Source organism: Pagrus major, chromosome 14 (genome assembly GCF_040436345.1).
Source record: "Pagrus major chromosome 14, Pma_NU_1.0".
NCBI classification, from domain to species: domain Eukaryota; kingdom Metazoa; phylum Chordata; class Actinopteri; order Spariformes; family Sparidae; genus Pagrus; species Pagrus major.
Genome location: NC_133228.1, coordinates 21,750,807 through 21,763,718, shown reverse-complemented (window position 1 = coordinate 21,763,718; position 12,912 = coordinate 21,750,807). Strand labels below are relative to the sequence as shown.

The 12,912-nt window shown below is 38.7% G+C and overlaps 1 protein-coding gene across 2 annotated transcripts in view; it reads right to left on the bottom strand.

Moving 5' to 3' along the window:
• Nucleotides 1–12,912, bottom strand: part of dgki (diacylglycerol kinase, iota) — a 70,358-nt gene that overhangs the window by 25,993 nt on the left and 31,453 nt on the right. For both annotated transcript variants that reach the window (XM_073481176.1, XM_073481178.1), the window contains exons 2-3: nucleotides 6,190–6,298; nucleotides 2,211–2,306 (exon numbers count right to left, since the gene is read on the bottom strand). In XM_073481176.1, the coding sequence (XP_073337277.1) occupies nucleotides 2,211–2,306; nucleotides 6,190–6,298 (205 nt within the window). The remainder of the gene's footprint in view (nucleotides 1–2,210; nucleotides 2,307–6,189; nucleotides 6,299–12,912) is intronic.

Sequence of the window (12,912 nt, the reverse complement as noted above, 5' to 3'; positions counted from 1 at the left end):
CATTTATCACACAGTGGCAAACAGTCAAGAAGCCAAAGTGCTGTTTGCTTTCAATAAATAACATTGCTCTGCTGCCCTCACTCTAACAAGACATAAACTATAGGTAATGACAGCTGATAATGGAGTGGTCAATAGGTCCACTCTTGATTGTCACAGAGAGCAACACTTATGGCACAGCGCTACTCTCATACAGAAAAAGAGACCTTCTCATTGGCTGGTGGCTCTGAATGATCTCATGGTGAGAAAGTCCCACACAAAATGTTCTTTTATCAAGAGAAAAAGGAAGCAAGATGTTCTCTTCCAAGATGCTCTGATAAAATGTTGGGGAATGTTGGGTCCTGGACAAGTAAACTGTCACAATATCAACACAGGAACTTTTATCACACATTGGCTTTTAAGTAGCCATGGTTATATTTGCAAGTTGATATAAACTGTTTGGTAGGAAGGCACTACTTCTGGTGCCTAAACCTAACCAAGTAGTTTTGGTGCCTAAACCTAGCCAAACCGCGACTGTGTGACAACATAATAACAGTCCAAAAGTCAAAATGAAGTCAGTTTTTGGAGCCCTTCATGTCCAAAACTGGCCCTAGAGGTGTAGATAGAGCACCATAGTTTGAACGTTAAGGCCACTGGTGAAGCTGCTGTATTTGACATGTTGGGAGTGAGAACCTGTTGAATGTTTCAGATGTCTACAAGCTGTTAACAGCTCCGCCGAAGAGGAGAGACACTTCCCCTCTAAACATTTGGGATGGTTTCCTTCAAATAAATGTTTGAGGCCAAAAAAGGTCAAATAATGCAAAACTTCACTAAAAGAATCAGTCCAAAGTCCAAAAAATGAAATAAATGAGTAGCCTGACAGATTTTCTACAGCAGTGTTGAGTTTAAAGCCTCCCAGCATCCTTCAGACTTTTTCCTTGAAGACTGAGACTAAATCATCCATAACTAGCCGAGCACAGATAGGAATGTGCTTATTCATGTCAACCATGACTTGTCAAAGCAATCCGAGATTCCACTGAGGTCAGCTTGTCCTTTTCAGTAGCAAAAAGCACACAGCACTGATGTAATACTTTTCTAATTAAATGTATGACAAAGATTATAGTGAATTAATTTCCACTGCAGTTCCAGCAATCTCACCTTGTTCTTGTTCACACACTGCAATTTCATGTCATCAGTAAAAATATTTAGATGTGTCATTATCATTGTCAGCTGTAAAGGTTAGATCTCAGGTCTTCATTCAAAGTGCTGTTGTTCTTTTTAAAAAGGTGTATGGATGCAGAGAGTGTCCATAATACCTATAATTTAATACATCTCTGTGTACTTGTAGTTTAAAGTTCACTTTCTCTATCTTCCGAGTGATTTCTTCTGCTGCTTTGTAGACACGGTCCATCTGAGTGAGAGTGTGGCATCCTGTTTAAAATAACGCTAAATTACAAGACTGCATTTAAGATACAAAACGCTCAATTTCCAGACTCCTGGGACCACCTGCTCTGTGCACGAACTATGAGCGACCATTATTTCATCCATGAATCATGAAGGAGGGGTGAGGAGTAGACTGAATTGCATGTGGATTTTGAACATTTTAAAATAACACGTGAAGGAGGCCGTTTGTACTATTATATGTGGGTCTCTTTTTTCAACATTTATCCAACTTTAAATGAGTTACTGTCATGTAGAGCTGCATTAAAATCAGTTTTCTAATGAACAGGAAGATTTTAGTCCTTTTTTTCAGTCAATACTTTCATTAGAAATCCAGAATGACAGTAGAAAAAAAATAAAACCATACCACTGCTGCAAACAACTGTTGCAATGCTGCATCTTTACTTAACCTAATTCCAACCAGGTTACTAAAAACAAACGAGACCCACAAGGGTCCGATTCAGGGCTCCAGGGTGCACCCATGCACCAGTGCGTCTGAAAGTTAGCAGTTTATTTATTAAACAATTGAGGTTATCGCCATTTTTTTGTCGCTTGTTCTGTGATGTGAAACAAAACATGTATTTGCACCTTTGTTCCTGTGTACAACCGTGTTCATAATGTGCTTAGAAAATAAATTTAAATGTATTATTGGGTGCACCTAAATGAAAAAGTTAGGCACACCACTGCAACCAGTGTAAAAAGTTATTCTGGAGTCCTACAAGAGAAGACGTGACCCTTTCTTTGTTTCACACAAACACACACACACAGGAGTGGTCAGTGTGTGCACTACTCACTGCGGTCTTCAGCAGGCAGGTGTCCTCGCCGAGATAACAGAGCTCTCCTGAACAACTCGTCTCCATCCACAGGTGATCGCCATTCACTGCGTTCTCCTGCAGAGACGCGGACAGAGAGCGGGGGGAAATAATGATATAATAATAACTCACATTATCCCCGTGCATCTCTCGCTCGAGATTATTTTCCAGTCACATTAAACTGCAACCATATGCACATGAATACACCGTAGTGAAAGCGGTCAACGAGTGTGTCAAGCACATAATTGCCGCTGCTGAGTGGGTGTGTAATTTCACAGCGCATGTTAATCAAAATGCTACAGGAGCGACAGATTCAAGTGGAAACACACGTGAATGGCTGCATACATGTAGAAGGATTATATTAGGTTTAGTAAACAGCTATCAGTGGGTGTTTATGTGGGTATACGTCTTTGTGCTTCAGGGAAAAATGCATGGACCTTGATAAAACAAACATATGATGCAGAAAATGATGTCCCATGAGTGCCAGTCTAGTTTTATTTATGTATTTGGTGGATTAATTTTGGAGCGAGGCACCTAAGAATTTCCCTATCCATGATACTTACAGTATATAAACCATACTATACTATACCATGTATTATTGTACAGAAACAAAACGTTTATTTGACTTGACTTACATTGCCTAAGACACAATATCATCAAGAGCACAACATTTTGGCTTGTATGTTTTGATTGACTGATTTTTCTTTTTCTGTTTTAGAAAGACTTTTAACAAATCTGCACATTTAAGAAGCTGAAATGATTAATCAATTATGAAAATAGGCGATTAAATTTCTTTTTGATCAACAAATCGTTGTAGCTCCCAGCTATATGTGAGAAAAGAAGCTAACAAAAACTAAATAATCTTGGTCAGAAGTTGAGATAATATACTAGAAGGTCTTGTTTTCGTCGTAAAATACATTTGTGTTGGTGAGATTAGAAGGTGAAAAATAGTATTTTTTTATTTTGCCTTGTTATCAGGACTGTGGGTGTGTTTTGTACTGTAGCTGTTGCTGACATGTTGACTGTAATCTTTTCTAATCTGTCTCTCTGTCTCTAACTCATAGCCGAAACTGCCTCCCTGCCACGGCTGTCAATCAGCAAATCTACGTGAAGGAGAAACGCTTAAAAATAAACAAAATTAGTTTCTAAGTTCTGCCTCTATTCTGTCAGTTTGCCAAAACCTTTAAGTGGCCCCTTAGTGAATACGACAAACACTACCTGACTCATCAGCACTTAAAAGGAGGCCATAAAGCCGTAGTAAATCAACCCCTGAGTGTATATTAATGAGAGCTTAAGCACAATGATTATATATGAGCGTGTATGTGTGTGTGTGTGTGTGTCCTGCAGAGAGCTAAAGGCCAGCGATGACGTGGTGGAAGTGTCCCTGCAGACAGAGCCAGAGGGGAATCTCAGATGTGAGCCGGCAACAGTTTGTCTACTTACAACTTCCAATTAATTATACAGCAGGTTTTATTGAGTATACATTATGGATGTGTGATTCACTCAGCGCTCAATTATACCGTAAGATTATTACAGATTATTAGTTGACCAAGATCACTGGAGACTTTAAATCTCCCACACCGACATTCTGGTTGTTTTTGATTAAACAAGAATCAGATTTCAATGAGTTTGAAGTATTTTGGATGTTGTTTTTGCGCCCAAACAGCCTTGTTTGTTTTCTTTTCAGAGCTCCAAATTGAAAACTGAACTGATGATTCTGAGTAAAAATCCTCCCTCTGTCGTTCTTCTCGTGTTGAATAAGATAAAAATAGAAGCATGTCTGTCTTCCGCAGGGCCCATTGTAAACAAGGTGAAGTTGGCATCGGTGATTTCTGCTAATCCTGTTTTAGAAACACAGAGACTATCATCACAGATTCAGATCGAAGGATCTTGGATTGTTTCTGTGATTATTGCAGACCAAAACGCCTGAATCTGCAGTGGATCTTCTGAAAAATTATTTTGTGATTTACAAGTATGTTGAGGTTTGTTTTTTTTACAAGAAAACCTGGTTTCAAGTCATTTACAAACTTATTAAAGAATTTATGTTATTTCTCATATTCTATGGAGTCATGGGAGTGCCATAAAAAAAAATCTGTTAAAGAATAAGAAAATGAATGTGGATATATGAAGAGAAATAAATAAATGAATCACATAAAATATTGTTGTATATTTCCAAAAACAAATGGGAAAATTAAATCAAATAGGGAGAAGAATGAGAAAAATAAAGAAATATATAAATATATTTTCTTTTCCTTCTCCAGATTTTCTTTTTTTAAGCCACTGCTTTGACGCCGTAGCATGTTGTGTCTTGTTGAACTTCAAATCTTCAAAACAAGAAAGAAAAAGGTGCTTCAGTTTGGGCCCTGTAGGAGGTTCAGATGTGATGGAGCTGGTAAATGTTAGGATGTTAGCTCTGCCTAATAAAGACTGTCACACAGTCGCTAATTACAGAAATTTCTAACCTTTTCATTGATTTGACCTTTTTCTGTAAAAATGTGGAATTTACAAAATTTTAATCTCCTGTTTGAATGTTCAAAGGTTTGATTTTTGTCATCACAAATTGCTTGATTGAACAGCTTTGAAGTGCCACAGCTGAAATTGACAAACATGAATTTGTGCATGTCTCTGTGAAGTGTCCTTATAAAGCTGTTATTTTTTTATTCACATGGATTGAAATGGAAATAACGATGCCAACTAACATTTTTGTTTCACTTTTTGGCATTGCTGTCTAAATTGAGGAGTTGTTTCGTGACATTTTTCAGAGCATTTTTTTATGGAAAGTGTTTTTAAATGGCTCTTTAGTTTTGTGCACAGTTATGTAAATGAAATCCATTAACTTCTGGCAAATAAACCCAGAAACCCACCTCAAATCGCATAAAGGCCTGACACATAAAACTTTAATTCCCGCATTCAGTTATAAAGAGACATTTTTCAATAAAAAATCCAAAAGAAAACTGCTGCCTTTCATTTCCACATGAACATATGTCGGTTGAAAGCAGTCTGCTAACAAATCTGTCAGCATGAAAATCCAAATGTCATTCGGTGACTCAGCCCAGACAGAATAAGGACAAGACAGATTGGGACAACTGTGTTTTTATGCAGTGTTTGAACCTGTAGATGCATAAAGTACATTTTGAATTCAACTCCATTTAAGTACATGCATAGTGCCTTTCCACACTTTGGGCGTTTTATTCAACATATTCGTAGCAAATATTTTGCATATTCGTGTTGTTTATTCGTCACGTCGCCTGTGTGTAAAGCCTTTAAGTCTGCATGTGTTAAATCTAGCAAAACATATAGGACTGGGTGCTACTAAGTGTTGTAACGTAGGCAACTGGACTTGTTTCATTTTCTTGAAGACGTTTCAAGTCTCATCCAAGAGGCTTCTTCAGTTCTGGGTTTGGTGACGTATCGATATTATATCGTTAGCATGATATGACGTAAGTGTTGCCTTTTCCTGGTTTTAATGGCTGCATTATAGTAAATGAATGTCATTTTCTGAACTTACCAGACTGTTCTAGTTGTTCTAACATTTGTCTTGGTCATGGTCAAAATCTTATTTTGTTCATATCAGGGAACTACTACCTACAATTTACTCAAGTGCTGTACTTAAGTCTCTACATTTTCTGCTTCTTTACACTTCCACATCACTGCATTTAATTGATACCTCTAGTTACTAATTACTTTGCAGATACAGATTACATTCAGTGTTGATAGGCTATTACTTGAGAGGAGTAACCAATCACACAGAAGTCTAAATTAATCAATTTTATCAGCAAAAAATGCTGTTGGGTGCTGTTGAGGAGATTTCAGAATATCGTATTATATATTCTGTATTGCCCATATCGTCCAGCTCATATATATGCAATAAAAACACATAAATAAAGCAGGGAACAAAGCACAGAAATCTGATCCTTATTCATATCCTGTTATATAAACTGAGTGTATGTGCATGTCTGACCGTCCAGTCCACGCCGGTGCGCAGGTCCTTGTTGGGCCCGTTGGATGCAGGAGGCAGGGAGGGCTGGGGTGGACCGAGGTGCTGAAGGCCTGAGCGGGAGATCGCTTTCCTAAAAACAACATGACACAAAAACTTTATTAGCAATCAAGCCGGAAATGCTTGTAAAGAGATGACACTGACGCAAAAATCAACACTGTCATCCTCATGTATGACACCGCTCTCTCACCACAGAGAACTAGATTTCAGTATAATTTAGTGTGTCAGTTAATTATTCATGTTATGAGACCATGTTTCAGCGGGTTCAGCTGCAGATATTTGGTTGAGGAGAAGTGGGAACAGCTTGGAGGAGAGACTGCCAGCAGCACTTTGGGGTGACGAGAGACGGATCTGTTCTGTCGGAGCATGAGTCAGCACTCATCTCTCTCTCTCTCTCTCTCTCCATGTTTCAGTCTCTGACGCTCGCCCTATTAGGCTTCACTTCCTCTCCCCACTTTCTGTCATCGACATGTTTATGTATTTCTCTGCGTTTCCATTTCTTCACCATCACCACCCTCAACCCCACGAAACAGCCATATCCTGTCACAACACCATCTCTATGTATTCATCTATTAACTGTTTAACTATCAGTAACAAATGAATGTTCACTAAAGCAGTAAAAAAACAAATCTTCCTGTGGTAAAGTCGCCTTTAAAGGCCCAGAAGACCTGTTTGTATTCAGAACACAACCTTTTCTGCCAAAGTTTTAATTATTTTGGTTATTTCGCCTGAGAAGGTTCGATGTTTGCGTCTTTCTTCCATTTTCTCACTCTGGTTTGATTTTCGGAAAACACATATTGTGGTTGCACCAATCAGATTTTAGCAACATCGGAATTAAAATATGATGACAGGTGTGGGTGGCGTTGTTCTGTTATGTTACCAACACACTGTCCATCAATCTGATCAAAACACACCCACAGTCCTGATAAGTTTTGACTGTTATATTCTTATAAATAACAAATATGATTTTTTTTACAGTATAACTGGAGAAAAAAATGCACATAGCATCCGTTTAAAGAAGTTTTCGTTCCAATGGCAATTTTGATATTAAACTGCATATTATTGTCAAATCTACAACAAAAACAGTCAACATCAGTACAATATTTACAGATGCAAACTTTTTAAAAGTGAAACATTTCTTACAGTTATCCTGAATCCTTGGTGCATAAATCAAAATTGACTTATTCCAGGACTGGTGCATTTTTCCCTAAAAGAGGTTGACTTGTTACTTACAGGGTTAAATCAGATTACCTGAAAATGTAGTCAGATACTGTAAATAGTGACGTAATCCATTGGATTATAAAAAAAATGGTAATCTAATCTGAATTCTTTCGGATTACTTCAGAATCAAACATTGACTATATTGCACCTCACACACAGGAACCTGACACAGCAACAACAATTTCAGATCCTTTTTCTTCTTTTTCATTATAAGCGCACAAACTACAGGTGCACTGTGTGTCTTCTACAACATGTGGGACGCTGATTCACAAAAAAGGGCCATCTTTTAAAGATTGAAAGACTGAAAACGTGATCAATTAATCCCTGACAATGTGAGCATAATGTAACTACACTTTTTAAAAAAATGTAATCTGGGTTTATAATAGTGCGTCATATTTTACAATCTCATTACATAATCCCTACTACATGTATTCAGTTGCCACCCAACTCTAGACAAGTGTGTGCTTTTAGTAAGATTTTATCTTTACCATGGACTTCATTCAATTACCAAACAGTCCTGTTCTCCATAAACTGAAACGTGGTGTTTTTTAATGTCCAGATTTAGTTATTTTTATCAAATTTTGTCATTAATTTGTATCATGTGAAAATTTTCATGCGTGTGCAAAATAGCAAAGAACATTAAATCTGTGTGTTTTCTATAATTTCACACAAACTTCCAGACGTTCTGAGATCCGGAAAATTGAGAATATTGGACTTAGAAGGTGATGTGGTTGATGAGCACGACTTGTATAGTGACCTGGTATTTACGGGAATCAACCGGTGTGTGTGTGTGTGTGTGTGTGTGTGTGTGTGTGTGTGTGTGTGAGTGTGTCTGTCTGTCAGTGGAAAACGTTGCACAGAGCATCTGAACCCTCTGTTGAAAGTTTCAGTGGCCGTCTGTCTAAAATTATCAACCAGGACAAAGGGGAGTCCACTTACACACACTGTAACCTGATGACACACCCTGACACAACCACACACACACATATGCATGTACGCACCCTCACGACTGCTGGGCTATAAATAGTATTGCGTGGGTGACAACAGCACAAATGCAAGGACGTAAGGTGACTGGACATATGCTACATAGAACAGGGGACCACACAAACACACACACACATACACACTTCATGTGATGTTTACGATTTTTACCATCAGTGTCTTATTTTTGTAGTTTCGGTCATGTTTTCCTTTGGGTTTAATAAGTTGCAGTTGAAACTCAACCGCTGCGATCCAAGGACGTGAGAACGAGCTCAAACCGCATCCATTAAGGGAAGTAAGACGAGCAGTCAGACGATCAGACAGTTTTATTGAAACTACTTATTTGGAAGTGAAACCGATGGCAGAAAGTGAACGTTGGACATCTACATATAACGTTTATTTAAAGGACATGCCAGGCTTGTTTGTGGTTTGTGCTGTTTTATTTATACACTTTATTAGTTGTAGTTTTTGTTTCATTTTAAATCTGACTGAGTTTTGTGTGAGGTTATGTGAATCCCAACAGGGGTTGCCATATCCACTGCCCTCCACTCAGTCTTCACACCCCTGGAGAAAAAGAGCAGCTACATCAGAATGCTGTTTGTTGATTTCAGCTCAGCATTCAATCTCTTCTATGAAACTGATTGGAAAACGTAACAATCCTGATATTTTGTGAGTTTATTTTGTTAATTTATTACGCTAACATATACAGTATCGCCCAGCTGAAAACTACGGGGGTTATCACACTTTTGCCTCTTGCCGGTACAAAGAGGTATTACAAGACAGGATGAGCCAGGTTAGCTGGTTAGCATGCTAACTTGAGCAGTCATCTCTGCAACACAGTACACAGATGTCTTTGACATTATGTCAACACTGTTGTTTCTTCACATTCTGTTTATAATGTTAGTTCATCTGTTGAATGTCTTTTACTAAATTCTGGTCATATTCAACAAAAATTGCCCCTTTAAGTTGGTGGATAAAATATAACGAGTAGAAATGATGGCTAAAACAATGAAAACAAGATCCTGATTGTTCAACTAGACTTTGAACATCCAACACACACACGTACACACTTAACCCTGTTGCTTATTGCCGTGTCTGACTGTTGAGCGGCGAGGATTATTATAACCTGATTATGGTTGATCAGATATGAATGAATAGGCTGTGCGTGTGTGTGTGTATGTGTGTGTGCAAGTCTATTCATAATGAAACAATCCTTGCATGAAAGTGTGTACCTGAGTGTGTTGAGCTGCCAACAGTCAGAGAGGGAAAGTCAGAGCGACTTAAAAAAGACCCATCGGCTGCATCAATGTACTTGACACGAAACAAGGTAAATGGGAATACACATTAAAATATGCAAACACACACACACACAGACACACAGACACTTTCATCCAGAGGTCACAGGCCACCATTACATTTGAGTGAGTACTAATCTACTAAAAGCAGACAGGATCACAGGCATTAAAGCGCACTCCTAAAATCTAAACACACACACACACACACACACACAAGCAAAAACTGCAGTGTGAAGCTTTCTGTGGTCTGCACACATCAAAACCATGGCAGCACACACACATACACACACTTTTACTTTGCTTCAGAGTTATTTTAAGTAGATTTTGTCCACAAAAGAGGCAGCGAGAGTGCATCACTCTAAAAATAAATCTTGTTTTAAAGCATTAATAAAGGAAAAACACCTTGTGACAGAGGACAAATCACACCACATCAACCACGAACAGTCAGCGTTGGATTTTTGTGTCTTACATAATAATTTGTCGACTTTAAGAAAAAACAGACAGACGCAGACACTCTCAAAGAACACGTGTTTTCTCTGTAAATGCAGAGTTGAGGGAAAAAAAAAGAAAAAAGAATTATACAAGCAGAGAAAGCGGAAAGATGAGATGTGAGATACACAGATGTGAGATACACAGATATGAGGCGTTGCCGTGAAGTTTATGGGAATTAATGACTTGCACCAACATGAACGACTTTCATCTAATTCCATCAGTGTTGCAAGAGGACGACTGCTCACTTGCACACTGATAGCAGTCGACCTTGACTTCCGAGAATGCTGGTTTTGTTCCTTCATTTGCTTGTAGGTGCTATATTATGACAGTTATTTGGTTTTTCTTCTCTATTTCCAGCCCACCTCCTGGAAAGAGTTGGATCAACAGGCCTGCGTGTCACATTGTTGGCATTGTGGAAGTGTGACCTGCAGTTACCCATAACACTGTTGTTTATGTACGAGGACATGTATTTCAACAGAACTAGAATTCTAGCGTCAGTTGAACTACCATCACATTTCTTCACAGGAACAACAACAAAACATGCCACTATCTACGACTCACTGATCTGATAATTATGGGCAGAAAACAAACTCAACAAACATTCTAGGAACCAAACTATGTCTGACTTGGGTTTTTTAATCTAGCCACACGTCTTGTTTTATAAATCTACAAAGTAGAGCCTAACCATTACTCAATTTTTTGGGGCTGATGCTGATACCGATATTAGAAGGTAAAAACGTTACATTTGGCAAAATATTTTTTTCGTCTAAAATGACATCAATTCACTGAAATGGTAAACGTTTTCTGCATTACAATCTTTAAAAAGAAGAATTTTCATATCGATGCTTATCAGGCAACATATACACCAAAGTATGAAGTAGCATCCATCCATCCAAAGTACAAATACCCAGTAAAGTATAGGTAGATCAAAATAGTACCAAAGTACTTTATGTACATGAGTAAATCTACTGAGTTTCTTTTGGTAATGACCAGTTGGAGTGGGTAAGCACACTTTGGGTAACAGCCACCTAACAGCAAACTGGATGACACGTAATGTTCAGGAAAAAAAAAACACTTTCAAGAAAGTCGTCAAGACTCGACAGGTCAAGCAGAGTTAAAATAATGGAGGAATAATATCATTTATGATCAAACCTAACATATTTTTACAGATCTTGAAATAAGTGACATCACCACAGCTAATGTAACATTAAACATGTCAGGCTTGCAGAGAGGAACAGACACTCGCTGTGTTGAAGCCTCTGATGAAGAGATTAAATTGAAACCTGAACAGAGTTGAATGCAGCTGCTCACAGATCTAACACCACCTACTCTCTCTGTAATTCTGTCTCCTTCTCTTTACTGTTCTCTTTACATGGCCCCGTCCTTCTTTACTGTCTCTGGAACTAATCGCCCTCCTCTTCCTCCTCCACTCTCTTCTTCTATTCTCCTCCTCCTCCTCCTCCTCCTCTTCCTCCACGCTGTCTCCTTTTTGTCTCCAACATCACTTCTCTCAGATCTTCCTCCTCTCTCCGCCCTCTAATCTCCCTCTTTTTCTTTTTGCTCCTCCTCTTCTACCATTCCTCCTTCTCTTGTCGTCCTTTCCTCTTTCTTTTTTTTCTCCTTCTCCTCCTCCTCCTCCTCCTCCTCTTCCAGCAGAGGTGGGTTGTCAGCGTCGCCATGACAACGGCACAGCGGGAGCATCGGCAGCTCATCCAGTAATTATATTTGTAGAGAATCTGCTTTATGTATGCATGTGCGTGCGTGCGTGTGTGTGTGTGTGTGTGTGTGTGTGTTTCAGTAACTTTACAGTAAACTATAAATGCAGTTAAGACAGAAACCTCATGTGGGATGACTTTACACAAACACTGTCTTTATTTCTCAGCCTACACACTGAGGATGATGTAATGTGTAATTCTTCAACTGTTTTCTAAATACAGATCCTCAGTAACCACAGAGGGGTCAACAGTTACTACAGTAGGAAGTGTTTATAAAAGCTCAGGACTATTCAGGTGATTAAGGTGGGAAGAAAATACCCTTCTCTTGGTGAGTGGTATCACTGATGGCAAACAAGCCGGCACTGGTGTAATTTTCTGGTTTAACCAGTTTCAGAAAATCCCAGCGTCTGTGTGCCTCAGCATGGCCAGGCATGGCAATTTGTGATTACTGATAAAGTGAGAACAAAAGTAAGATCCACAAGAATAACAGGCAGCTGCAAGTGGGAGGAATCGTATTTAACGTCTTCTGACTCGCGGAGCAGAAGATGTTGTGATTATGTGGGAGAAGTTGGTTGACAAAAGAGACACAACTGCACCAGTGTGGGTTTAGTGTTGAGTCGGTTTCCCTGTGCAGGCAAATGTTTGTTTAAGGTGTGATGAAAAATTCAAAATTTGGAGGCAGATATTTGCTTTTGTAATCAGCTATTAAATGTTGTTACCTAAGCTTTTGTAATCATTTGGTTCCAAGCACGATGTGAGAAATGTGTGTTTGTACAAATGAACCTGTGCCAATACATCTTAAAATGCGAAAGACTCACATGAAACACAATCTCAGAAATGTTTACTGCAAATGTTAAAGTCCAGATGAAACAGCATTTCAAGAATATCTAGCTTGCGTATCATGACGTACTTCCAAGTAAAAGAGGATGGGCAGGCTGAAGCTGAATTCAAGCCAGCAGGCCATAACCACAATATTTTGGGTT